Consider the following 27,569-nt stretch of genomic DNA (forward strand, 5'->3'; position numbering starts at 1 on the left):
TACAATCCATGGGGTCGCAAAGAGTCAGACATGACTGAGGGAGTGACACTTTCAAGTCCTAAGCAGATAATGAAGGACAGGGAACCCTGGCATACTGCAGTCCATGGGGTCACAGAGAGTCACGGCACAACTAAGCAACTGAACAACAAAGTCCTAAGCAAGAAATGAATAAGATTACTTGAGTTGCTGTGCTGCCAGATTTTAGTAATGACTTTAATTAAAACAAAATAATTTTTATCATCATCCTTAAATCCAAATTCCCATCTCAGGATATTCCTTGTTTGGTAAGAAACCAAAACATAGTGTGAAGTTTCATTTTATAGATTTATACTTTAACTCTGAAATTTGGAGGCAACTTATACATGTCCATGCAAGAAAATGAAAAAAGTCAGAAAAGAAAAAATGAGTAGGTGAAGATCTACTAGGGGTAAATGCCATAGACCTTGAGGGTGGGGTTGGGGGGGGGGCGGGTGGAGAGTGAAATCATGTAGTTTTCACACTGTTCAGAAGAGAAAAACATGTTTCTTAGAAGCAAAGCCTGTTTGTCACACCGATACCTGAGATAAATTTATCCCACAGGTCCTCTTATAAAATAAACTGTTAACACTGTAGGTCTCTTTGAAATCCACAGACTAAACAGGAGCATGAATTGCACTTGGCAGCTTCCGAGCCCCTTGTGAAAGAGAAGGCTCTGCCTAAGTGTATGCCAACTTAAGAATGTCTACAGGAAGACACCATAGCACATTCCAAGGATACAGTTCCTTGACGAAAACTGCCATTAAATTTTTAAGTGTTATTAAAATTCTGGAACATTATGGTAATTAAATCCCAAGCATGCTGATAATGAATATTGAGATAAGACTCCAAAGTACTCTCAAAATAATGAGTTTTAAGATGAAACTGAAAAGGTGTAAGGTTTCTTCCAAGTTTGGGATTAGCTGAATATTGCCATTTTGGAACAGGCAGTTACTAACTTACTTACTTGTCTCTCCCTAACAGGCACCCTTCCAGAAGATGCTTACTGGCTCAGAACAGGAAGGCCTACATGAAATTTATACTTGCAGTTTTATGGTAATCTTCAGCAGGAGGGTTGATCCAAAATACCCATGCTGCCATGACTAGCAACTGGACTCCTTAATATTCTTACATGAATGTTCTCCACAAAATGTGGCATTTCATAGACTTGTACCATGGACATGTTCCAAGAGAAGTATGATCCTAGGATAAATAAATAGGAGTGTTCCATGTAAAAAGTATTAATCTCCCGTTAGCTGGATATTCTGAATTCTCGACTTAAAAAGAAGTTTTAGCACTAATTCAAAAGGATACGTGCACCTCAATGTTCAAGCATTATTTACAATTGCCAAGATAGGAGAGCAACCTAAGTGTCTATCAACAGATGACTGGATAAAGATGACGTGTATATATAAACAATGGAATACCATGCAGCCATAAAAAATGAAAATTTGCCATTTGCAACAACACAGAGGGACCTGGAGGGCATTAGTGAAATAATTCAGAGAAGGACAAACACTGTATGATACCACTTAAGAGTCTAAAAAATAAAACCAACCAGTGAATATAACAAAAAAAAAAAACAAACTCACAGATACAGAGAACAAGCTAGTGGTTACCAACGGGGAGAGGGAACGGAGGGCAAAATAGGGTAGCAGACTAAGAGGAACAAACTAATATACATGAAATAAATATACAAGGGTATATTGTACAACAAAGGGAAAATAGCCAATATTTTATAACTGTAAACGGAGTAGAACCTTTAAAAATTATGAACCACTATTGTATACCTGAAACATACAATTATACCTCAACTAAAATCTCACACACACACACACACACACACACACACACACACACACACACGCTTCCCAAGTGGCTCAGTGGTAAAGAATCCACCTGTCAATGCAGGAGACTCAGGTTCAATCCCTGGATCGTAAAGATCCCCTGGAGAAGAAAATGGCTACCCACTCCAGTATTGCCTGGCAAACCCCATGGACAGAGGAGCCTGGCGGGCTACAGTCCATAGTGTCACAAAGAGTCAGATACAACTGAATGACTAACACTTTCTTTTTGGGGTTGTGAATAATGCTAACGCATATTTGCACCAAGCCTAAACTCTAAATTCTTTTCCTAGACAGAATTGCTAAGTCATATAATTCTGGTTAAGTCTTTTGAGACACCTCCTTGAAGTAAATGTGTTGACCTATACTGTTTTCTCTAAAAAACATTTCCACGAGAAATATTCTTCCACAACACAATCAAACATACTGCTATGTCAAAATAATCTGGAATTACTCTAAAGACAACCTAGTCAGATATAGGTAAGGGAAATGGAGGAGAAAAGAATCAACAATGAAAACAAGAAATGGAAGTCACTAAGAGGAATCAAGATGGCCAGGAGAAATATCAGTAACCTCAAGTCATGCAGGTGACATCACCCTTATGGCAGAAAGCGAAGAACCAAAGAGCCTCTTGATGAGAGTGAAAGTTGGCTTAAAACTCAACATTCAGAAAACTAAGATCATGGCATCTGGTCCCATCACTTCATGGCAAATAGACGAGAAACAGTGGGAAGAGTGACAGACTTTATTTTCTTGGGCTCCAAAACCACTGCAGATGGTGACTGCAGCCATAAAATGAAAAGACATTTGCTCCTTGGAAGAAAAGCTATGACCAACCTAGACAGCATATTAAAAAGCAGAGACATTACTTTGCCAACAAAAGTCTGTCTAGTCGGAGCTATGGTTTTTCCAGTGGTCATGTATGGATGTGAGTTGGACTATAAACAAACCTGACCACCAAAGAATTGATGCTTTTGAACTGTGGCGTTGGGGAAGAGTCAGAGTCCCTTAGACTGCAAAGAGATCCAACCAGTCCATCCTAAAGGAAATCAGTCCTGAATATTCATTGGAAGGACTGACGGTGAAGCTGAAACTCCCAATACTTTGGCCACCTGATACGAAGAACTGACTTATTGGCAAATACCGATGTTGGGAAAGATTGTAGGAGGATGACGACGGTTGGATGGCATCACTGACTCAGTGGACATGAGTCCGAGTAAACTCCGGGGGTTGGTGATGGACAGGGAGGACTGGCGTGCTACAGTCCATGGGGTCGCAGAGTCGGACACAACTGAGCGACTGAACTGATGACCCCAACCCCAAATAACATTCTTGATCTGTAAGTATTTATTGCACATATTACTAATGCATTTTTAAAACCAATTCATTACTGCACTGTTCAATCATCCTATGTATCAAGTGCTTCCAAGAATAGTTTCCACCCCTCCATCCATAAATTTCAAACTATAATCATAAACTATACATCAACAAGGATTTTTTGGATTTCCATCTATTACAAAAATCCATTTTTTCACTGTATTCCAAACTAACACCATCTTCATCTTTTATTAACAAAGCAGGGTAATTCTGTATCCAAGAGTTATTTCAAAATCAGCACTGGATGGCAACCCCAAAAAATTACATCTTACAACTCTTCAGGCAAGACCACAACTTTATTTTCACCTAATAATAAACCACAATTGACAACAACAAAAGAGACTGTGCAGTTCAACTTTTATTTTAATAAAATCAGAATATGCACAGCACATGCAGTGCTAGCATCTAAACTAATACAATAAGCAATTACTAAAGCTACAGTGACTTGAGGTTCAATCTTTACATTCAGCAAGTTTAACGTCATTCTTACATGATTTTTGAAACCTTATTTATTAACTGAAAATATTGCTTGCTGATAAAACTTGCTCAAATGCTATCGCTGAATGTACAAGTCACTGATTATGCCAATACAACAAAGATAACCACATGTTTCAGGATTGCAATGAGCCAGACATTCACTGGAAAAAAAAAAATACACACAACGAAACAAAAACACACAATATTTGAATATGGACACTTCGTATCAGTGTTTTGAAGTGTTTCATTAATATCTTAAGACGAGTGTATCAAAACCTTGGCATGATTTAATTTAAAGTCGCCAATTTTGTTTTTACTAACATCAGAAAGTTATGGCTACACTGCCAATGCCGGGTCTGCTTAATTTGACTTAAGAGTTTAATATGACTTAACATTAAAAGCTCACACTACCCCGAAATATATAATTTCACGCATACGGTGACATTCAACATTCAAGTGCCAGTGTTTTTGTACTGTCTTTTGGTCAAGTTTCTTTAAACTTTCAAAGAATCACTTTTAGGCTTACAAAAATAAATATTTGTCAAAATGTTCAATAAATATTACATAAAACTAGCAGCAAAAAGTATCTAGAAATCTGTCGTGTGCAAATAGTTTTCTTCCCAACTATCATTCCCATGGTCCCAAATAAATTTTAGAATCTAGTCCCATCCCCTTCCTAGACAAGCTGCGTTCAACAATCTCCAAGAGACAAAATAAGATTGGAAGTTTAAGGACACGCACACAAGACATATATATAAAATTCTCTGAATGTGCAATAAAAGAAGTACTTTGTAAAAAGTTATGGGCAAAATGTACAAGGGCCTAAACCTAGACTAATTGAAATAGCACCATAACAAATGACCTCAATACTGTCAAGTGCACCTACTTAATAAAAGTTTTAGAACAAGGCACAATACACTTGAAAATCTATTGCACTTTAGGAAATTTTTGCCATCTTCCTATGCCACTGTAAAAAGATTGAGCATTTTGATCACCGCATTCTGGCCACAAAATTAGCACAGAATTCAAAAGTGGCAGAGGCATTTTAGTGGTGGACAATGCTCATCTTTGGCCAGATTTAGCATAAACAGACTATAAATACAATGGAAACCTATGCAACTAAAACTGACTAAAACTGCACTGTGTAGCAGAATTGACACCTTGTGCAGTTATGTACATATTTCCAACCTGTGTGATCTCAAAGATTTCAGTTTGTTACTCTTCTGGAGCCGTTTTTACAAAGTCTATAGTAAGCCAGTTTAACATCTCAACGCAGCTTGAACAGAGTAATATGAATCGGCATTTAAAAGAAAGCCTGCTGCATTTAATTCTTCCTGTTCATACCCTCTTGACCAAAAAACATCAACACTAGCATGCGTTATTAGACCAAAAATCATCCAGGGCCCTAATGAGGGCTGGTCATTGCTGTGGTCAGCCATTCTACCATTTCAATTTCACTTATGGCAGGCATTTAAAAAGTCTAAGTAGATGAATTCTCCTAAAACCCTATCTCAAGTTATCAGACCTTTAAACTTTCCCTGTAATAGTATGCCCACATTTGGCTAGCTCATAATTAATGATCTGCCTAAACACTGAAAGAGGAATTGCTGTATTTACTTGCATTAACTTTGAAAACAGTGCTTTGAATGTATGCATGTATTCATACATCACCTCATCATGACTGGAATGGCTTGTTTAAAGACTATCAGGTTCTAAATACCTATCCAGGATAGAGTGAGCAAATCAGAACTTTAACTTAATACAGTTTGCCACATTAGAAACTAATTCCATTAATATGCTTCAAAGACATTTGTTGTTTTCCCCCAATCTGCAAGTATCAAAAAGCCCTAATGCAGGCTACTGCATAAGTTTTTTCCTTATAATATTTATGGATGAATCGATGATTCCTGTTAAGTTGTATCACACCTGTGTGCCAAGGTTTGATTTTAGCCCAAGTTCAGTAAATTTATTTTGTCAAAAACAATTGGTATCTTGAGCATTACTGAGCCAACAGGACATCAAAATAAAAAGTTGTCTAAAGTTAAAGGCACAGTACATTAACAAACAAATGATCCTCAGTCACAAATTATAAATGCAGTTTGGGATGGGGGTTGGGAGGGGAGTTAATCCAAACTACAGCAATGAAATCTTCAAACCACCTTCTGAACAGGGCTGCTGATTGTTCCTTTCGACTCTTCATGTGACCTTGAGCTCCCTTAAAAAAAAAATTTCAGTGGAGAATCACAGCTGGTAATGTACTGCGAGTTCTTGAAGCTACACAAGGTATAGTCTGGCTAAGTTACATGTGGTTTCCATATTAGCTTGTTTGGCAGGGTGACCTACTGCAAAGCAGGTTCAGTTACCCCACCAGTCAACCCCCTGGGAGTTATAATTTCCTCCATATCCATCACTGTTGTAAAAGCTTCCATAGCCACCTAATGAGAGATTAAAAAAAAAAAAAAGTATTAAGTCATCCATTGTGTAATACAATCTTTCCCTTCTTTAAATATTTTGATGTAAAATTACAAAAAGCAATCTACAGGGCCCAATATTTTAAATTACGCTTTGAAAAAGATGAAAAAGGGCAAAAACCTCCCCAAAGGCATGAGGTTAAAATTTAACATTACCTCCACCAAACCCTCTGCTGCTTCCATGGCCACCTCCACCACTGCGGCTGCTGCTGGCGCGGCTGCTGCTGAAGCTGGAACTGCTGCCACCACTACTCTGTCGATAGTCTCTGGCACCAAATCCTCCACTGAATCTACTACTATAAGGACAAAATGTTAGTTTACATAAAGATAACGCAATTCTTGTTAAAAATTCCCAAGGACCAATTTCCGATTTTCCAGTTCAAGCGATGCCACCCAGCCCTTCTTTTCTGTAATAGGAATTTTATAAGGCCTTAGCTGTGAAAAGCTGACACTGAAGGTCACTTAAATAACCTTAAAAATCACACCCCTCTCCATTATACACATTATTTAGTAATACACATTATTTCTAACTCACCTTTTGGATCGTCCACGACTGCTACCCTTGTAGTGGTGTTCATAAGCCATGTTTTCTAACCAAGATGGCACTTCCTGTTTAGCTTCAACAAGAAGATCCAACAAATCCTTGGTAATATTTATGTTCCTCTCATTAAAGAATGAGGTGGCAAGGCCTAAAACAGTTCCAAAAAGTACATAAATTAAGGTCTTCCACAGAGCAGCACAATATTCTTTCATATTAGAATATTAAGTAGAATAATAATTTTAAAAAAAGATAATTTGCTATTTGTTCTTTGAACAAACCTTGACTTCCTCCCCCTGCCACTTCTGATATTTTAATAGCATTCCTTGAAAATCAGAGTTCATCTAAGACCCTGAAAAGTTCTTTGCTGTAAGAATCACACTGAAGATCAGAAACCACCAGATCATCCTAAGTAACCACACACTTACCAAGGTTTCCCACACGTCCTGTACGGCCAATGCGATGTACATATTCTTCAATATCACTTGGCAAGTCAAAATTGATAACATGTTTCACATTTGATATGTCCAGTCCTCTTGCTGCTACCTAGAAAATAATTTTTGTTACCTATGGTCCATTTAAAACAAAGTAAATAGTTGAACATGCTGACCTAGAAAATAAGATTAAATTTTACATACTGCTGTAGCCACGAGAATTGGGCTTTTTCCTGAGCGGAACTGGTGAAGGGCCTCTTCTCTATCTCTCTGAGATCGGTCTCCATGGATACTGGTACAAGCATATCCTTCATGGTATAAGAAATCCTCCAGAGAATCTGCACCCTTTTTGGTCTCCACAAACACTAAGGTCAGTGAATCTTTGCCTGAAGTTAAAATACCACAAGGTTTCTGTCACTAATAGTGGCTTGGTTCTCTTTGCACTTAGTAAACTTGCGAATAGAGGCAAATAGACTGTCTCAACAGAATGTATTGGATGAGAAGGAAAAGCACTAAAGGTGATCCAAATAGATTACCTAAGCCACCAGACTGATGCTAAAGTTATACCTGTTGCATTTAGAAGATCAAGCAGAAATGACCGTTTGTCTGACTCTTCAACCCAAACTACTTTCTGTGTTATGTTCTCAGAGGTAGAGCCAACTCTTCCTACGGCCAAAAAGATATATTCATCCAAGAAGTCACGAGCAAGCATCTGAAAGAAAAAAATTATTGTTTTATCATCTATTGAGAGAAACAAATTCCTAAGTAAGAAAGATCTGCAGCAAACAATACCTGTATTTCCTTAGGGAAAGTAGCACTAAACATCATAGTGTGGCGAACTCCCTTTGGTGGCATAGTATCTTGTTCAACGATTCTACGTATCTGAGGTTCAAACCCCATATCCAACATCCGATCGGCTTCATCTAACACCAAGTACCTGCCATGAAAAAAAATCCAGCTTAGAATTTGAAAAGAAAAGGTAGTTTCCATTTCTATAAGCACAGTTAATTATTCATTCAGGTAGTTTAGTTCCTCACACCATACAATCTGACCCACATACATAAGACACAGCACAGGATCTCCCCCACTAAATCGCACAGCCAAATTAGCTCTTATACTTGACTCTGGTCTCAAGGTCTGGTAATTCTTAGCCTCTACTAAAATCACTTAAACTAAAATTACAATGAGCTAACTTTTTATAAAAGTTGGAAGACTAAAAAATGCATTTCACACATTTAAAAATTAACATACTTGCAGAAGTCTAATCCAATTTTTCCTCTTTCCATCATATCCACTAGACGTCCTGGAGTCGCAACTAATAAATGGCATCCACGTTCTAAGTCTCGAATTTGCTGACCAATATCAGCACCACCATAAACCACACAAGGACGAACTCTAGATCGGTATGAAAACTATAAGCAAAGAAAAATTTATTAAATTTAAGACCAAGATTTTTACATGGTCATAATACACTTCATCAGAATCAATGAGAAGGCCAATAACCTGAAAGGCATACTTACTTTCCTGGCTTCCTCATAGATCTGTACGGCCAATTCTCTAGTTGGTGCTAACACCAAAGAGATTGGGTATTGTTTGCGGCGCCCATATCTTCCATTTTCCTAAGAAATAATTTATTAAACTTGTTAACATCCTCTCTTATAGGTTCATTACAACATAATCCCCTTCTGCAATTTACAGATTACATGTAAATGCTGTTACTAATTATACAGATTAGAATGCAAGTCTTACTGTCATTTAGAAAGCTTTCCCATTTTATACAGAAATATTTACCTTCATGGCCCTCAGAGCCTCACCGGGACCATCAGAATAAATCTGACTCAAGATGGGCAAGAGAAATGCTGCAGTTTTTCCAGACCCTATTTTAAAAAAAGCATATTCATTTAACCACAGAAAAACTGGCTTATTACTTTTGAACATATATTGGTAGATGATGGTGTTTTAACTGCCCAATTAGTAATCTCACTTTAATTCCCAAATTTCTATAAATAGGCTAATTTTAAAATACCATCAAGTGATGACTTTGATCAACCTGTAATAGGAGTTAGCAAACTATTTATCTTTATAAATAAATCTTTACTGGAATATAGCTGTGACCAGTAATTTACATATCATCTATGGCTGCTTTTTTCATACAACAGTTGCAGAGACCACACGGTCCATCAGCCAAAAAAATATTTTTGTTTACCAAAAAAAAAAAAAAATATATATATATATATATATATACACACACACACACACACACACACACCAAATTTTGGTCACAAACATTGCAGTAGTTTTGACTTCTTTGCTTCACTTGTGTAATATATAAATATATATACACACACACACCAAATTTTGGTCACAAACATTGTAGTAGTTTTGACTTCTTTGCTTCGCTTGTGTAACGTATGTGTCACACAGTCATGTCCGATTCTTTGCAACCCCATGGACTGTAGCCCACCAGGCACCTCTGTCCATGAGGATTCTCCAGACAAGAATACTGGAGTTGTCATGCCCACATCCAGGGGATCTTCCCAACCCAGGGATTGAACCCTAGGTCTCCTGCATTGCAGGCAGCCACTAGGAAGCACTTGTGTAGAGAGAGTAGGAATTCTGTCTCAAAACTGGTGTCAATTTCTAACACTTCCTTGTAGGTACTGTATATACTAATAGGGAGGTACTACTTTACCCATCATTGAACCTTCTTTTGGCCACATTTCCATGGATCACAGGCTATTCTCTATCTTTCTCTAATTTTCTATAGTCCTCACTTCCCCACCACTACAATCACAAAAACCTATCCACTTGTTACAGTAGTATCAGGTTCATGACTTTCTATAGGCCATCCCTAAGATACCCTAATGAAAGCACTAGAAGTAATATAACCAAAAGACTAAGACAAAAGAGATCCATCCAGCTACTCCTTACCAAGGTGTACCAGTCAGGCTACATACAGGACTCAAGCTTCCTCATGAAACTTAAAATGCTCCATGCATATTTTCCTGGTACTGGTTTTTATTAGAGCAAGCCAAGTCAAGGTATTCTTGACAACTTTTTACTTTCATCAAGTCTGCTTACCTGTTTGGGCACAGGCCATCAAGTCTCTCTTCTCTTTGATAATAGGAATAGCATGCTTTTGCACTGGAGTTGGGCGAGTGTAACGAGTAAGCTCAATGTTTCCCATAATAATTTCTCCCATCTCAACATCACTGAACTGTCAAGAAATTCATCAGGGTAAACAAGCAGAAATGCTATTTGGAGCATTTTGTTTCATACAAATACAACGAGGGGGGGACAACTATCAACCAATTTGAACTTTCAATTTGCTTTATAGTAAAAGTCATCATCTTACACATTTTGAGGAAAAACAAAACCAAACCACTCCCTAAGCTTAACCTACAATGGAAAAGTTTTGGGTTCTTCCTATGTTTGACCCACTTACTGTTTCTTTTTATCCCCAATCTTTTGCCTTGTTTATTTCAATTCTCAGTTTCTTGACTATTTACTTTTTAAGTTAGTTTTTATAGGCATACAATTACTTTACAATGATGTGTTAGTTTCTACTGTACGGCAAAGTTAAATCAGCTATATGTATACACATCCCCCTTTTGAATTTCCTTCCCATTTAGGTCAACACCCGACCCATTTTCTATTTCAAATTATTAGTAATGGTAACACTGAATTCACTGTCCCCCTTTCCACAAACCAACGAGGCAGGTTTTTAAATTAACTTTAAAAAACTGTCAAGATATAGCAGGCAGTCTACGTATGTCTTTAGGAAGCCCATCTCATCTTGATGTGCTGTGAAAAGATCTACACTTCCCTGTCTTAAAGGTCATGGAAAAATACCTACACTTTCAATGTGTGGAGGACAGTTGTTGCCTGTTGCCTCAACTGGAATGTCATCATATTTTTCAAAGTTAATCCCAGTGTTGCCTCCAGAAAAGAGTTCTCTGAAATCAGAAGATTGTTAAGTTTGTTACACAGAGCTGATAAGGCTTCATCACAATTAACATACATTTCAGAAACTTACTGTTCCAAGCGTTCACTTGGTGGGAGTGGTTTTGACCAATCATCTTCATCTGATTTGTCACACCAGCGGCTATTTCCACGTTCGTATTTGCCAAAACCACCTCTGTCACCACGGCCGCCAATGCCATCATAGTCACCTCGTCCACGATCATCAAACCTGAACAGCACAAGCAATTAATCAAAATCTTATTTAACCATTATTAGATTCCTACCACTAGAACTGTACCTGGAGAAAGGTTCATTATGGCTAATTTCAAGGATGTCACCAGTCCAATTCCGGCTTACTTTTACTTGACAAATAAGGCCCTCTAACCAGACTATACCATTTATATAGCTTTATTTTCTAAATTCAGTATCCTCCTTTATTATTATATAACCGATACAGTCCTCATACATGTTGAAATCAAGAATCAAATCTTTGTACCTGAAACATAATACTGTAAAACAACTACACTTCAATAAATATATAAATAAAAACCCTTGGGGCAATCAGTCTTATATGTGAAACCAGCACATTAACTTACACCTTTAAATGTTTTCATCCAAGTATTTTTAGTGTTAGAGAAAAAAAGCAAAGTATCACACCAAATATCAATTGTCCTGGTTACATTAGGATGCTACTTAAAGGACAACTCACCTGTGTGACAGACTGGATAAAAGGTAGAAAATAATCCTTACCTGAATTAAGATGTTTTTAGTTTTAGGCCTGTTTTCGAAAAAGCAGGACACACAGGACTAACCACAGCTATTAGGCGCATGAGGTCAGTTCATCACACTTGTGTAATCAAAAATATAAGGTTTAAAAATTGTCATAGAATATCCACAAAAATGTCAACCAAATTAGGCCATTCACTAAACTTACTCTTTTAAGTAGAATACATAAAATTAGAGAAATGTAAAAATAATTGATTTCATTATGCCAAAGGGCATATTCTTATTCTCATTTAATTTCGGTGTAATAAAAAAACTATGATTAAAAAGACATACTTAACATCCAAACGGGTGGTCCACTAAGGGGGAAAGATAATCTTGCTTAATGGGCAGGGTACAGACCAATTTCTAAATTGCTTTATTGTACACATGCAAGAAAGGCAAGAAGATAATAAATCACTTACCTTCCCCTTGATCCACTTCCACGATCACTGAAGAAACTAGACTTTCCTCTTGAATCACTACGGGAACCAAAACTGCTGTATGCATCCTTATCTTTACTAGAACTCCACCCTGAACTGTCTTTATCATAGAATCCTTCAATTAAAAACAAAAGCAAACTCATTTTATTGTAGTAATTAGAAAATGACACTACTTTAAAACATGGTTTCTATGTTTCTGAGTTTGAAGCCCTCTAATGACTAATCACATCTCTGGACCAGAGGGACAATGGAAATATTCCTACCATGGTACTAGAACACACTATACGCTGAACAAAACAATCAAGTCTGAAAATGTTCTGAATGAATACAACTTCTAAAAGGTCAGTAGGTTTGCCTTTAACACAATGACTATGGTCTTGTTACATGACCACCACAATTTAATTTCATTTAATAGGCATGAATGAGTTTATTAGGAAAGAGCAATCATTATCTCTATGTTTCTTTGAAGTGATATTCATTTAAAACATTAAGAAATTTACTTGGTTTAATATAGTATTTCTTGGTTTCAATAGTAAAGTTTTTAAAAACAGTGCTCTGTTTACATGCAATACATAGTTATCAGATGAGAATTAGGAATACCTAGAAAAGGAAAATCCTGATACACTCAGCGTAGATAGGTTCCTAGGGTATAGCTATAGACATTCAGCAAGGTAAATTAGCCCAACAGGTATATGGTTTAAAGACAAGCAGAGGATTTAACTAGCTTCAGTGACATTTTATTAAATAGTCAGAGATAGTTTACAAGTTAATTAGGTTACTTTCCTTCTCCCTTACGCCTCTACTAGCCCAGTAATTTAACAGCCTTAGCCACCAATAAAGAGCTGAGTTAGATTTCTAAGACCTATTTCAGCTCTAACTTCTGTACGATACTGTCTCTTTCCCTGCATTGATTCCTATCATTGCAATAAGGCAGGAAAAGCACTAAATACACATGGGGGTCAATTTCAGCTAGTACATTCTAAGGAATGAGAATCTGACTCTACAGTAACTAAAAACAATGATGTGACACCTAAGAAATAATATAGGAGTTCTTTTAATGTTTTTGGCCCCATGGCATGTTTTTAGTTCCGTTCTGTTCCATGGCAGGATTTTAGTTCCGTTCCCTAGATTTTATATTCCATGTATTGCCTTGGATAGTGAACCTAATACAGACTACCTATGAATATAGACAAATGACAGCAAATCATGTGCTCCTGTGGACCCTCCACCCTTCCAATCCTGCTTTCTTTATCCAGTATCTTCCCTCTTCATGACTTTTAGTTTTCCTAACCTTCCCTTTTCCTCCAAAATCTCAGATCACCTATTTAAATGAAGCATTTGAAGCCAGAGAACCACTCCCCTCTATCAGGAGCATGCCTGATGTTTGTTAACTATTCCCCAATAATCCCATTTCATTTTGGCACCTCTGCAAGACAGAAATAACTGGATTGTTATCACTGTGCAGCAGTTTTTGTTTACACAGTAGGATCCCCACTCACCTTTTTCAAATTGAACTCGTGCTGTTAATGATTACATACACAGAGGTTAAGCACAAGACTAGTGAAATTGTACAAAACCATGCCCTTGGCCTCAGAAGAGTGTGACACAGGAAATGCAGAGATTTCCTCTATCTGATATTAGATGAGTTTTTCCAAGCAAGTAAGCCCTAGTATCTGAAATTATTTTGACAGTAGGAGAGAAGAGCACAGTGTTCAGACCCTGAGGTGTCTCACTTTCCCTAAGCTCCAATTTTTAAATGCAGCAATAATTAAGTATACCAAGTTGCTCAAAAAACTTACCTTTAGTAGCTTCTCTGTTCCTTAAGTGAGGAGGAATATAGCGCCCTTCTAAAAGAAATGACAAAGTTAAATTTCACATTCCAAAAAACTTAAAAGCTTTTTACCAATATTTGTGATGCTAAAAAAGTCCTGGAAAGAAAAAATTTGAATCTCTAGTCTTCTAGTCTGGTCTACTTCTATTTTAAATAAGTTACTGCTTTAATAAGATGAATTTTAAAAGGGGAAGGAGAACAGATTTGAATTGAATTGGAACCTAGTAGTTGAAATCTACAAATAAATTTAATTTGCCACTAGTGGTCAATTTAACACACTATTTTTACAACGTCTGCTAGGATTTCAGAGAATTGTCATAAATAACAAGAGTTGCAGCATTGTTACTACAATAATCTAGCAAACACATAACAAAAATATTAACAAGTCTCTTACAGAGCATAAGTTATTACTGTAACAACCTAAATCGTGTATCTAGTCACTAAGCTTTTTTGTTCCTGCTCTGGTTAAATCCAAAACATATGTACGTACGTAATATGGGAAAAGCTGCAGAGTGAAATGATTTCAACTAATTGTGGGTTTTGAGACTTGCACTGTTTAACGACAGTCAACTGTTGTTCTGTATGCAAATAAAAACACAGCCTAGACTATAGGTGAGAACAAAAGCAAGTAATATATATACAACTAAGTAACATCAACTTGCTTTATTACTAGTTAATCTGCAATTTAACCTCTTCACTTCTGGGTTGAATTAAATATTAAAGATCTCCATTAGAATGGTCAATTACTAAAAGATTCTTAGCCTGACAAAGTGAAATTTAAAACAAATACCAAGTAACTGTGCCCAGTGAGGCCCGTCCTGCCTAAAAATAAACATCCCTTAACTATGCAATAAACAGAGCTTGAAGAAACAGTGCTTTCAGACATTAACACACTCAATATACATATTACATTTTTTCTTTCGGTTAATTCAATAGGAAGAGATCTGAGCTGAAGCAGGTCTACTGCCAATAATAAACCACCCAAGAGCCCCTACACCTTAATCTTTACCATGCCTCAAAAAAAAACCCTTTCAAGAGAAAAAAACTTCTTTTCAAAAAAAAAAAAAACAATTCTGAATTTAAAATCCTAACCACCACTTCAAGATTCATTATAGCTTTGTTCTATTAGTAATTCTCATGTTTTTCATGGGAAAGGAGTGGCTGTACCTGATCAATGTGAATATTCTCTGTATTCAGTTTAATTCCAGTAAATTCACTCTTAATAGTGAAATGTACATTCCCACCACCTTTTAGCTGTGTTCAGGATTCATAATGGACATAATCAAACTCTATAATTTGTGTGTTGTATAAGGTCCTTAACGATTTTTTTCACTCAAGAAAACTCCTTCTCATCAAAAGACCCAACGCTACCCACATTCTTTACACAGTAAAAACTGGAAAAGAAATTTCTAAATTTTAAATAAATCCAATGAAACATTAAGTTATTATGGTTTTAATACTCAAGTAACAACACTGTAAATCAACTATATTCTGACAATTTTTTTAAAAAGCTCTAATATTCAGTAAATGCATAAAATATTTTACTTACTGCTGGCTGTACTTCCTCCACTCTGATTATCTGAAGAGTTCAGGTCTAGGCCAGCAAACTAGAAGAGAGTTAAATTTTGGTTAGCAGCCCATGCGCAGAAACATTACACTAAAGGAAAACTTAATGGAACTCTTAAGGAGAATGTGACTAAGAATGTGAGCAAACGCAAAATACTACAGTACTACAGGATACACTGCAGAAGGTACCTAACCAAGATGGTGGCGCTATCCAGGAGAAACCGGGTCCAAATTCATAATCAAAATGAATTTTCCCTGTAACTTTTTCCATTGTAAAAGTTCAAAAAATTTAAATTATTTTAAAATGTCAAGTAGTCAGTGGATTTATTTTAGCTCCAAACATTTGGAGATGTTTTCTACTTGGAATTATTCTAAACCTACAGAGCACACCTGAAAAATATTCAGAACAAAACTTGTATCGACCATTTCTTAGCTTTCATTTCTAAATACTGCAACTAGAGTACCACGCTTCAGAACAAAAATTTACAATATAACCACTACACAACCATATTAAGTAGGTACCAATGTATTTTTCCATTTTCACAGTTAAGCTGAGAACACTTCGGACATAAATGGCACGTTTTACTGCCTTTTATCTCCATTTCTACCCATCCCTTTACACTGTTAACTTAAAGCCTCAACATTCTAAAAAAAGCGCTTCATCGAATTCTGTAATGACTAAACAAACTATTTACAAGCAACGAGGAGGGAACTATGTGCCAAAAGCAGTATTTCATTAAAAAAAAAAAAAATGTAACCAGCCACACGGCACTATTGCCACGTGTTTCCAATAAAGCACAACGTTTAAGTCCTCTGTTAAAAGCTTAAAATTATATACTGTCAAGTTGCAAGCATCAATGTAATCATTGAAAACTGGAAGATGCTAAATCTTAAAGAAAAAAATGAATACGGTAACACTTTGGAGGCAGCTCGTTTCCTAACTTCTATTAACAAAACACTGCGGTGTTTTCTCTGCACGATTGTTCTCAGCAACAGACTAATACTTTAAGGCACAAAAACTTCCTTTTTGTACTTATTGCAGTACGTTTTGTTATTAATTTTACACTTGGCAAAATGAACTACGTAGAGCACTTTAAATGCTACTGTAAATTGCTAAGGTGACATTAATGCAATTTTCTCAGTTGTGAATTTGCTTGCTGCTTAATTCTAACGACTGCGTGTATTTTTTTCCAATTATTTCGATTTCAAATTTTACTTCTGCTTATAATCTTAAATAGGTGCCGGCACCACATATATGTTAAATTTTAAAACTGGGGATTGGCCATGTTCTTGATAACCAGATTTTTTCTTCATGTCTCTGCTCCATTTAACACGGAACATGTCAGCATTTGGAAGATTTATTCTGATTCGTTAATGGAAAAAATGCTCTCCCCCAGATAGCCGAGTCCCTAAAAAATACCACACACGACTGAAAATCTATTAACAATTCATTTGTGTCACTCAAGTTCGTTTCAGAATTCTGGAGCTCGCGGTACGCAGAAGTTTACTTAAAAAGCAACAAAACATCAATTGAAGAGCTTTTCTGAAGCGTGGTGCCACTGTTGCTGAGGGATGCAGACTTCTGCCATCTCCACCCAGAACCCCTCCTCTGCGATCACGCGCCCTCCCGTCCTCTACCTCTAAACCCTTACAAGAGGGGTTCCAATTAGACGACAAATCCGGGGCCTCTGACCGATTTCAAAATTTTCACAAGCAGCAACAAGTCACCAACAAAATTCCTTATTTCTTCCCAAGCTACATTCCAGGCGTTTTTTCCCAGGCCGAGCCCCGCACCAAACGTCCCCAACCTGAGGACACTGGTACACTCCGTGGTTATCTCCCAAAACGACGCGTGGCTCGGAGCAAAATGTCCATACTGACTATTGCGAACACGTGAGGCGGAGCCGGCCGTGCCGGGTCGCTAACCTCCTCGCCGCGTTCCACCTCGATCTCCAGAGCCCGGCGCCACCGCGCAGCGGCCCATTCCTCCCTCCTCTCCATCCTCCGCCCGCGCCCCCCCCACTCCTCCTCGAATCTTCTGCGTCACAAAACTTTCCACTCCGGAAACGCGGCCTCGCGGGCCACGGAGCCGAGGCTGCGGAAACCGGGCTGGAGCGAAAAAAAAGCCCCGGGGAAGGAAGCCCTGGAAGAACAAGATGCCCATCCATCCCCGTTTCCGGGCCCTCGGCGGCCCGTCTTTCCCCGCTCGGGGGGCGCAGCGCCGCCCAGCCACCCGACACCACACAAAGGAGGCCGCCGCCATTACCCCGAGCGAAGGCCACCCCCCGCACCGCCCCCTCCCACATTCCAGGGCCGCGTTCCACCTCCCGCTCACACGCGCGTGCACACAACACAGACACGCCAACGCCGCCTGGGTCTCCGACAAGAATCCGAGCCGCGCACGCCCTAACTCTCAGGGCCATAAAGGTCCCCTTTCGCGAACCTCCGCGCCGCGCCCCTCCCCCGCCCGCAACACCCATGGGTCACAAGTCAAGTCGAGGTTCGCGCGTGCGCGCCTCCGCGAGAACGCGCGCCCCCTCCCCCTCCGCCCGCCTGCGCACGCACACACAAAAGCCGCCATTGTGCTCTGCCCGGGGACAATACCGCCGGCCAAGCTGGGGCCCCTGCGACAGCCACAATCAGCATTCCCGTCACCTTCCCGTTCCCCCACAGCCCCGGGGCACTGACACTCGTTAGCCTAAGGGACCCAGAAAATTGGAACTTAGGGTACCAGGTAGCACTGCGCCACAAACCAGGTTAGATCGGGGGAGAGATTCCTGCAGCAACAATCCCGGTAGGCTCCTTGCGGCTCACCTGCTGGTCCAGCCCGAGCGCATTTTCCACCGCCACATGACTCATCCCTGAAGAGTACCGAGAACTCGGAGTCTTCCGCTGCTGAGCTAATGTGTTGGGTTCACCGCGAAGGCCCTCTCACGGGAGAACTGCGGCTCTGAAATGCACGGCGCGGCCACGGATCTAATATACCCGCTCGAGTGACTGCTACGTCAGCACGTACGACGTGTGCCCGCCCTCTCACACCCGCACTCCTCCCGCCGCTACGACTTTTGCCTAGCTACTGCGCGCTCGTTTAGTCCTAACCTCGCGGGATTTCCTAGTCGGTCGCGTCTGCGGCTCGTCGTCCTACCTTGGAACTCAGCGCTAAATGCTGTCCTAGATCGCTTGAGTGCAACTTCCCCTGTCCTCCGCTATTACCTTTTCTCAAGCCTGGGAGGTCTCGAGATCTCGCGAGACCTCATCCCCTCCCATTTTCCGCCAGCTAGGAGACCTTAAAATATAACCTAGACCTTTTTCCCCTTTTTTTCCCAACGTCCTCAGTTTTCACTGTTCCTTTCTTTCTAGGGAGCACTCTTTCCTTCTCTCTCAGTCCCCTAGACTTTGAAAGGTTGTGCGATTTCTCCAAACTAATCAGCCCACGTAGTTTCCCGGGCAGAAGCCCCGAGATCCAAGTTTGGCAATGAGGGGCCCGAAGCCCAGGGGGACAGGGGGTCACGTGGCCGCAGGTGCCAAATGCGGAGGCCATTTTGTGGAGCAGGAAACCGTGGTTTTAAAATAGAGTGCTCGGAATCGGGGGGAGAAGAGGGGAAAGAGGGAGGGAGGAGACGGGAAGAGGAGCAGGGGAGAGGAGAAGGGGGGAGGGGGAAAGAGGAAGGAGGAGGGAAGAGGGCGTGATGGTGACGGGGCGTTGGGGGGAGGGAGAAGTGGAGGGGCGCTGGCGGCGCGCACGGGTGGTGGGACACTAGTTGCCTAGGCAGCGGGTGCGCCGCCTAGGAATGCCATAGCCCCTTGGTTCCCACACACACCTCCGACTCCCCCACCAAGAGAGCGCGCTCTGGCGCGCGCGTCCCCGCCCCCCGCAGTTAAGAAACAATGAGACAATCGCTGTGAACACGAGCGGGTGGTAGCGCACCCTCTTGGGACCCCCGCCCTCCGCCGGCACCACGGCTCCATTAGGCCGTAGGTTTCCTACTGCGGGGCGTCCAATGGCTCAGGGCCGATGGCCACCACCGGTGCGGTGCTGCTTCCCTCAAAGCCAGAGGACTCTGGGGATGGAGAGCCGTTCTCCTAGGGAGTCGGAGGCGTTTGTGGTTGGGCGCAATCTGGGCCTCCCGAAGAAAGTCTACCGCATCATCGGTCTGGGTTCAGGGTGACCCCGGGCCACTGCGGTGGATGGGGAATGGCCGGAATGGGTCGGAGGCACCCCTTATGCTCCCCACTCCTAAGCAGGCGACCTCCGGTCCCAACCTCAGTGCCACAGAACCTTAAATAGAAGAAAATGTGTTGACTAGTGAATCCCTGGCTTTAAGCGAGCGGCGGCACATACATGGTTCTTAGAAACGTTTTTCTCTTTTCTGACCCTCAGCCTGACAGAATTAAATAATATACAGGGTTTCCAACCATCCCCCAAAGGATCTGCTGCCAGAATTCAAACAGCTCGTTCACATCACGTACTTTTGCTTTTCTCTTCCAATTTTTAAAATTTAAACAAATTCTAACGAGATAGGGAGATAAAATAACACTTCTGTCCTGGGCAAGTTGCTTAACTGCTTTAGGTTTCGATTTCCTCTATAAAAGGAGTTGGACTTTTATGACATGACCCCGTGAAAGACCAAATTCCTTTTTATAACAACTGTTTGGTAATGTCCCCTTTAACCAAATAGTACACCACAGATAATATAACCTAACTTAACAACACACAATTTCAAAAAACACGACCTAACTGGAGAATAAAAGCAAAATAATTATAATAATGCAATATATTTTAATATATGAATGCTCCCACACAGGGGCACTAAATGATGATAGATACCTGCCTAGCGCAGTCACAAATGCAAACTGAAAAAAGTGTTTTCACAATTCAAGTACCATAAAGAATGTTACATTGGTGACCTTATTTTCCAAAATGGCAAACTCTTGATAATGTTTGAAACAAAAACACGATAGTCTTCCCTCAAGTGAGTTTTATTCCTAGAATTCAGTGTATATCGAAACTGGGTAAAAATATTTTTGTTTATAGGTAAAATATAGTGTTAGTTCTAAGCTTATATCATGATGAACTGTTTTTTCCGTTGGGTCAATTTTTCGCTGTATGGGACAGTTCAGATTTGAACTGTCAGATATGGAACTATTCAGATATTGCTAGAATATCCAGGAAACCTGGTCTCTGCTCACTACCTTTAGTAGCCCTTGCCAATCATTGCAACAGCCAAAAAATATATAGATATATATTTTCACAATGCCCCCTTGAGAACTATTAAGCTTAATAATGATCATTACGGTCCCTTTCAGCCCTATGAGCACGGGTGAGGTGAGTTTTCACTTGGTTTTGCTTCCTTTTCGTATGGACCAGAGTAAACATTTGAAAGCCCAGAGTTCCGACAGTTCAAACTGCATATAGCAACGATGGGATGTTCTGAGTACCCAGGTTCTGGGCTTTATTTTGCTTTTAAGTAGAGCCAATTAAAGGATACTGCCATGGGAGTATCTAAAAGAATTAAAATATATAGCCGTTTCCCGCTTTCAATTAACCCCTGCTCACGGGCATTCTCAGTTCAAACCACTGGCATGTTTTGTTAATCAATTTGTTATCATTGGAATATCAATTTGGAAAGGAAGCAAAATAAACATAAGGCTTTGTTTTCAAACGCATTCATTCTGAAAAAGGATGGGTGCACTTGAGGTAGCTAAATGAGCCAACTTTCACAACACCCCGAATGACTTTACCTCTAAGCAGATATTTGCATATCTTTTCCATTAGGCCCTTTTTGTAGGTTTTATTTTTGTTTGGCCACACTGTGTGGCTCACTGGATCTTAATTCCCCAACCAGGGATGGAACTTGTACCCTCTGCAGTGAAAGTGAGGAGTCTTAACCACTGGACCTGGACGGCCAAGGAAGTCCCATCACAAGGCCCTTCTTTGTGAATTTTATTTGAAGGGACCTGGGTCGGGAAGATTCCCTGGAGAAGGAAATGGCAACCCACTCCAGTATTCTTGCCTGGAGAACCCCATGGACGGAGGAGCCTGCTGGGCTACAGTCCATGGGGTCGCAGAGTCGGACACGACTGAGCGACTTCACTTCACTTCAAAAATAGTTAGGAAAAGCTGAAACCAAAGAAACTTTTTTCACATGTTCCTTTTCTTACATTCCCAGGCATTGTTAAGCTGAGCACCCATACTGAAACAAATATACTATTTGCACCACTCCGACTCTTGTCCCCTCCTCACCCCTCCATCGGGAGCAGATCTCCTGCCCTTCTACTGCTTACAAGCTGTGTGACTCGGGGTAACTTACTTGACATCTTAGAGCCTCAGGTTCGTTGTCTATAAAGTTAGAATAAAAATAGTTTAGTTTCTGCCTCAAAACGTGGTTGGGATTCAAGGGCTCACGCATAAAAGGAGTGAGGATATTTCTGTATCTATCTCTCCGTTGTCTCAACTACCCCAGAAGAGTAGGTTGCTGGGCTCCAAGAGCACTCGCTGTTCAAGTCTCCACTGTAACACTCACTGTGTTGTACTGCAGTTGGGTGTGAGCCCACGGAGGGAAGGGAACTTGTCCCACCCCAGGACTGCACAAGGTGCGGTACACACAGAGGCCCAATAGATGTTAAAGATGAATGAACAGTGCAGATATCCGGCCTCAGCAACATATGGGACATGTTACATCCATTATTTTGCTTCCACACATGGCTTTAGGAAAATTTCATCACCACTCTGAGACTAAGATAGACTGAAATCACATTATCGTGATGCAAATAAAATAAAATGTCCAAGTAGCCTAAAACCTCACAGAAAGATAATTACAGTAGTCTGCAACTCGAAGAAAAGCAGTAATAAGAGGAATTCCAGGAGACAGAAACCTCAGAGCCTTTAATCAACCTCATGATTGCCAGTCATTTTTCTGCAAGGTCCAGGAGGCCTTTTGGGTCCAGTTGACCCACACTTCACTTTAGTGTGGATAGTGAATAAAATTCACGGAGGGCAGAACTCCCCTGTAATCAGAACGATAATTATAGGTGTAGAGTTAAAGCTGTTGCCTAGTGAGTCTCCTTTTATGTTTTAAAGTGTAATTGCCTTTTTGAGTGTTTGTTTGTTTGTTTGTGGCCTCAGATACAACTGGTTAAGCTTCTAATGCCAGATGATTTACAGTAATTAAGAAGATGTTACTATGAAGGCAGATAAAAGTTCTAAAGGGAAAAGTGGAATCCTAGGCTCTAGGATATTGTTGTACACTTTTATTCTCCAAGGATGAGAGCTGGTACATACAAAACCAGCTTTGTTTTAGGCAATTATTATACTCCCCAACGGGCTTCCCTCAGTGGTAAAGAACTCGCCTTTAAATGCAGGAGACGGAGACATGGGTTTGATCCCTGGGTCGGGAAGATCCCCTGGCGAGGGAAATGGCAACTCTCTTCAGTATTCTTACCTGGGAAATCGAGTGGACAGAGGATCCTGGCAGTCTACAGTCCACAGGGTCGCAGAGAGTCAGACACGACTTAGCGACTAAACAACAGTGTACTACCAAATAGCAGATCTGGCCTGGAATCTGCTTTCCTTTCACAGAGATGGCAAGATTAAAAACAAAATTATATTGGAGGGCATCTTCTCTACAACTAACATTGCTAAAAATATTTTCAAACAGAAGAATCCAGTGTCCTTCTGCCTTCATTCATGCGAAGTGATTGGGCAGTAATAGGACTAAATAACAAAGAAACCTTGGGTAGAGCTGCCTTGCTTTGAGAGAAAAGACAAGAGGTCTTGGAAATACAGCAACAGGATCACAGACCTTCAAAATTCCTTGCTGTGTCTTAAGTAATAGGGGCATTTTTAGCAGTTTCTCTCTCAGATGATAAAGAACTTGGCCATGACCTCACAGATATGGCTGAATAGCAGTCCTTGTGTTGGAATTACAGTCATTCCTCTGTATCCACGGGGAATTGGTTCCAGGATCCCACTCAAATACTCAAATCCTCAGATGCTCAAGTCCCTTATAAAAAATGGCATAGTATAACCTATGCGTATCCTCCCATATACAGGCAGACTTCGGAGATTTCAGGTTCAGTTCCAGGGCACCACAATAAATCGAGTATTGCAATAACTCGAGTCATACACTTTTTTTTTTTTGCTTTCTCAGTGTGTATAGAAGTTATGTTGGGAATTCTCTGACAGTCCAGTGGTTAGGACTCCACACTGTCACTGCTGAAGGCTTAGGTTCAATCCTTAATCCCACAAGCTTCGCAGCACAGCTCCAAAAGGAAATTAATTATGTTTACACTGTACTGTAGTGTATTAAGTGTGCAATAGCATGTCTGAAAAAATGGACATACCTTAATTTAAAAATACTTCATTGCTAAAAATGTTAGCCGTCATCTGAGCTTTCAGAGTCGTACTCTTTTTGCAATAGTAATATCAAAGATCATTGATCACAGATCACCATAACAAATGTAATAACGAAAAAGCTTAAAATATTGTGAGAATTACGAAAATATGACGCAGAGAGATGAAGTGAGCAAATGCTGTTGGTAAAACGATGCCCAGAAACTTGCTCCATGAGGGCTTGCCACAGACCTTCAATTTGTAAAAAACAAATTATCTTGGAAGCAAGGAGAAAGAGATGTGCCTGTACTTGACACCATCTCTTGATTACTTATAAAACCTAATACAATATAAAGACTATGTAAATAGTTGTAAATAGGGCTTCCCAGGTGGCAATAGTGGTAAAGAGCCCGCCTGCCATTGCAGGAGACGTAAGAGACTTGAGTTCGAACTCTGGATCCCTGGAGGAGGGCATGGCAACCCACTCCAGTATTCTTGCCTGGAGAATCCCATGGACAGAGGAGCCTGGCAGGCTACAGTGCAGGTCCGTGAGGTCCAAAGAGTCGGACACGATTGAAGCGACTTAGCATGCACACACGCAAAAATGGTTGTAAATACAATGTAAATGAAAAGTGAAGCAGTCGTGTCCGACTCTTTGCTACCCCATGGACTGTAGTTTATCAGGCTCCTCCGTCCATGGGATTTTCCAGGCAAAAGTACTGCAGTGGGTTGCCATTTCCTTCTCCAGGGTATCTTCCCTACCCGGGGACCGAACCCGGATCTCCCTCATTGTAGACAAATGCTTAACTGTCTGAGGCACCAGGGAAGTCCTTGTCACAGGGTACATTCAAGTTTTGCTTTAGGAACCTTTATGGAATTTTTTTCCGTGAATATTTTCCTTCCTCGGATATAGAACTCGAAGATATGAAGGGCCAACTGTACGTACTCTGAGCTTCCTGAAATTAATTCACTTTTCCCTACTCCTTCTGATTTAGTGATTATTACTCTCATTGCCCTATAGACCTTGATAGCTAGTAGGTTTAATCATTTTTAAAGTTTTTAAAATCTTTTCAAAAAAATAAATAAAATCTTTTCAATGTTTTAATTTTTATTCTTTCAAAGACGTCTTGTTTTGACTGTAATTTTGAGATTAATAATAAGAAATACATACAGCATTTGGTCTTTGACCTTGTTCCTGGCACAGAGCTCCTAAAACCCTAGGAATTTCCTGTGAAGGGAGAGATTAAAGGTCTTTTGTTATGTTAATGAGGTGGCTTTGTGAAGGCTGCTAAAGTTGGGGGCTGGTTGCCAGAGAAGGCAATCACGTGATTAGAGGGTGGGAACATTCAATCCCACGCCCTCATCTCTGGGGAGAGGAGAGAGGCTGGAGAGTTCAATTGTTCTGTCGCTCAGTCGTGTCCGACTCTTTGCAGCCCCACTGCAGCATGCCGGGCTTCCCTGTCCTTTGCTATCTCCTGGAGTTTGCTCAAACTCACGTCTATTGAGTTGGTGATGCCATCCTCTGTCACCCCCTTCTCCTCCTGCCCTCAATCTTTCCCAGCGTCAGGATTTTTCCCGGTGAGTCGGCTCTTCGAATCAAGTGGCCAAAGTATTGGAGCTTCAGCTTCAGCATCAGTCCTTCCAATGAATATTCAGGGCTGATTTCCTTTAGGATGGACTGGCTTGATCTCTTTGCAGTCCAAGGGACTCTAAAGAGTCTTCTCCAGCACAACAGTTAGAAAGCATCAATTCCTCAGCGCTCAGCCTTCTTTATGGTCCAACTCACATCTACGTGACTACTGGAAAAACCATAGCTTTGACTGTATGGACTTTTGTTGGCAAAGTGATGTCTCTGCTTTTTAATACGCTGTCTGGGTTTGTCATAGCTTTTCTTCCAAGGAACAAGCATCTTTTAATTTTGTGGTTCCAGTCACTGTACGCAGTGATTTTGGGGCCCTCTGGGGAGGGGAGAGAGGCTGGAGAGTGAATTCAATTACCAGTGGCCAATGATTTAATCCATCATGCCTACATAATGAAACCTCCATGCTGCTGCTGCTGCTGCTAAGTCACTTCAGTCATGTCCGACTCTGTGCGACCCCATAGATGGCAGCCCACCAGGCTCCCCTGTCCCTGGGATTCTCCAGGCAAAAACACTGGAGTGGGTTGCCATTTCCTTCTCCAATGTATGAAAGTGAAAAGCGAAAGTGAAGTTGCTCAATCGTGTCCGACTCTTATCGATCCCATGGACTGCAACCTACCAGGCTCCTCCGCCCATGGGGTTTTCCAGGCAAGAGTACTGGGGTGGGTTGCCATTGCTTTCTCCGGAAACCTCCATAAACACCCAAAAAGACTGGTTTCTGAGAGTTTCCAGGTTGGCGTGGAAGCTTGTGACCTTTTCCCATAGCTTACCCTACGCTCTCTCTTTCATTTGGCTGTCTCTAAGTTACATCCTTTTATAATAAGTTGGTAATCTAGTAAGTAAAATGTTCTTTTTGAGTTTTGGGAGCCACTCTGGCAAATTAATTGAACCCTAGGCGGGGGTGGGGGACAGGCAGGGGTATTGGAGCCTCCATTCTATAGTCGTGTGGTCAGAAGCGCAGGTGACACCCGGATTTACAATTGTTTTCTTAAATTGGGGGAGCCACAGTCTCCTGAGACTGAGCCCTTGGCCTGTGGGGCCTGCTTCTGCAGGTAGATGGTGTCAGAACTGAGTTGAATTGTAGGATCAGCTGGTGACAGAGAATTGCAGGGTGATGTGGGAAAACAAACATACATTGTGATTGGAGCCAGAATTGTACTGTCCAGCCCATTGCTCTATTGCTATGCTATGCTAAGTCGCTTCAGTCGTGTCTGACTCTGTGCGACCCCATAGACGGCAGCCTACCAGGCTCCCTCGTCCCTGGGATTCTCCAGGCAAGAATACTGGAGTGGGGTGCCATTGCCTTCTCCAGTGCATGAAAAGAGAAAAGTGAAAGTGAAGTCGCTCAGTCATGTCCGACTCTTCGCGACCCCATGGACTGCAGCCTACCAGGCTCCTCCGTCCATGGGATTTTCCAGGCAAGAGTACTGGAGTGGGGTGCCATTGCCTTCTCCCATTGCTCTATTAAGAACTACCAAATCTTGTTCCTAGATAGAACCGTGGAGCTTCTGTGAATTTTCCCTTCACACTGGCCATTCTAATATTATAAAGCAAAAAGGCAGGGAAGATTCATCCTGGAAATACAGTTTAATTACAGACAGTCTGTGAGTGTCACCACATACACAGGGCAGGTGATTCCTCCTGGGATGTGGAGTCCGGAGAAGGTGCTTTGGAACTCTGTGTTCTCTGGGAAGTTAAGAGCTGCAGGTTCAACGGTTTTCTGGGTCTATTTAGAAGCACTGTTCTAAGTGCTTCAAGCGTAATTAGCTTGTCGAATTCTCACAGCAGCCCTCAAGGAAGGTACCGTACTCCACCCCAACACCTGGTGTACATATGAGAGGCCCCAGGACTTGCTGTGGTTCTAGCAGGACTAGTTC

General features: G+C 40.9%; 1 protein-coding gene across 2 annotated transcripts; it reads right to left on the minus strand.

Annotated features, from left to right (window-relative positions):
• Positions 1–3,576: 3,576 nt before the first annotated feature.
• Positions 3,577–18,673, minus strand: DDX3X (DEAD-box helicase 3 X-linked). Of its 2 annotated transcripts, none has more exons than XM_005228286.5 (17): positions 18,536–18,673; positions 15,705–15,762; positions 14,124–14,171; positions 12,307–12,439; positions 11,193–11,348; positions 11,013–11,112; positions 10,238–10,373; positions 8,948–9,033; positions 8,677–8,775; positions 8,408–8,568; positions 7,949–8,093; positions 7,724–7,868; positions 7,361–7,542; positions 7,151–7,268; positions 6,720–6,873; positions 6,341–6,477; positions 3,577–6,148 (listed from the first exon to the last, which is right to left on the minus strand). In XM_005228286.5, the coding sequence occupies exons 1-17, from the start codon at positions 18,578–18,580 to the stop codon at positions 6,069–6,071; spliced, it is 1,983 nt and encodes a 660-aa protein (XP_005228343.1). In that variant the 5' UTR covers positions 18,581–18,673; the 3' UTR covers positions 3,577–6,068. The 2 variants fall into 2 exon arrangements, with proteins under 2 accessions (XP_005228343.1, NP_001179891.1); NM_001192962.1 differs by having other exon boundaries at positions 5,622–6,148; positions 6,341–6,480.
• Positions 18,674–27,569: the final 8,896 nt, after the last annotated feature.

Source organism: Bos taurus, chromosome X, assembly GCF_002263795.3.
Source record: "Bos taurus isolate L1 Dominette 01449 registration number 42190680 breed Hereford chromosome X, ARS-UCD2.0, whole genome shotgun sequence".
NCBI lineage: Eukaryota > Metazoa > Chordata > Mammalia > Artiodactyla > Bovidae > Bos > Bos taurus.

Coding starts and splice junctions, on each gene's coding strand:
- DDX3X (NM_001192962.1), bottom strand. CDS start 18,580: ATGAGTCATGTGGCGGTGGAAAATGCGCTCGGGCTGGACCAGCAG. Junction 10,374..11,012: donor GTCCTCCACACATTGAAAGT/GTAGGTATTTTT, acceptor ATTTCTTGACAG/TTCAGTGATGTTGAGATGGG. Junction 9,034..10,237: donor GATGGCCTGTGCCCAAACAG/GTAAGCAGACTT, acceptor TTTTTAAAATAG/GGTCTGGAAAAACTGCAGCA.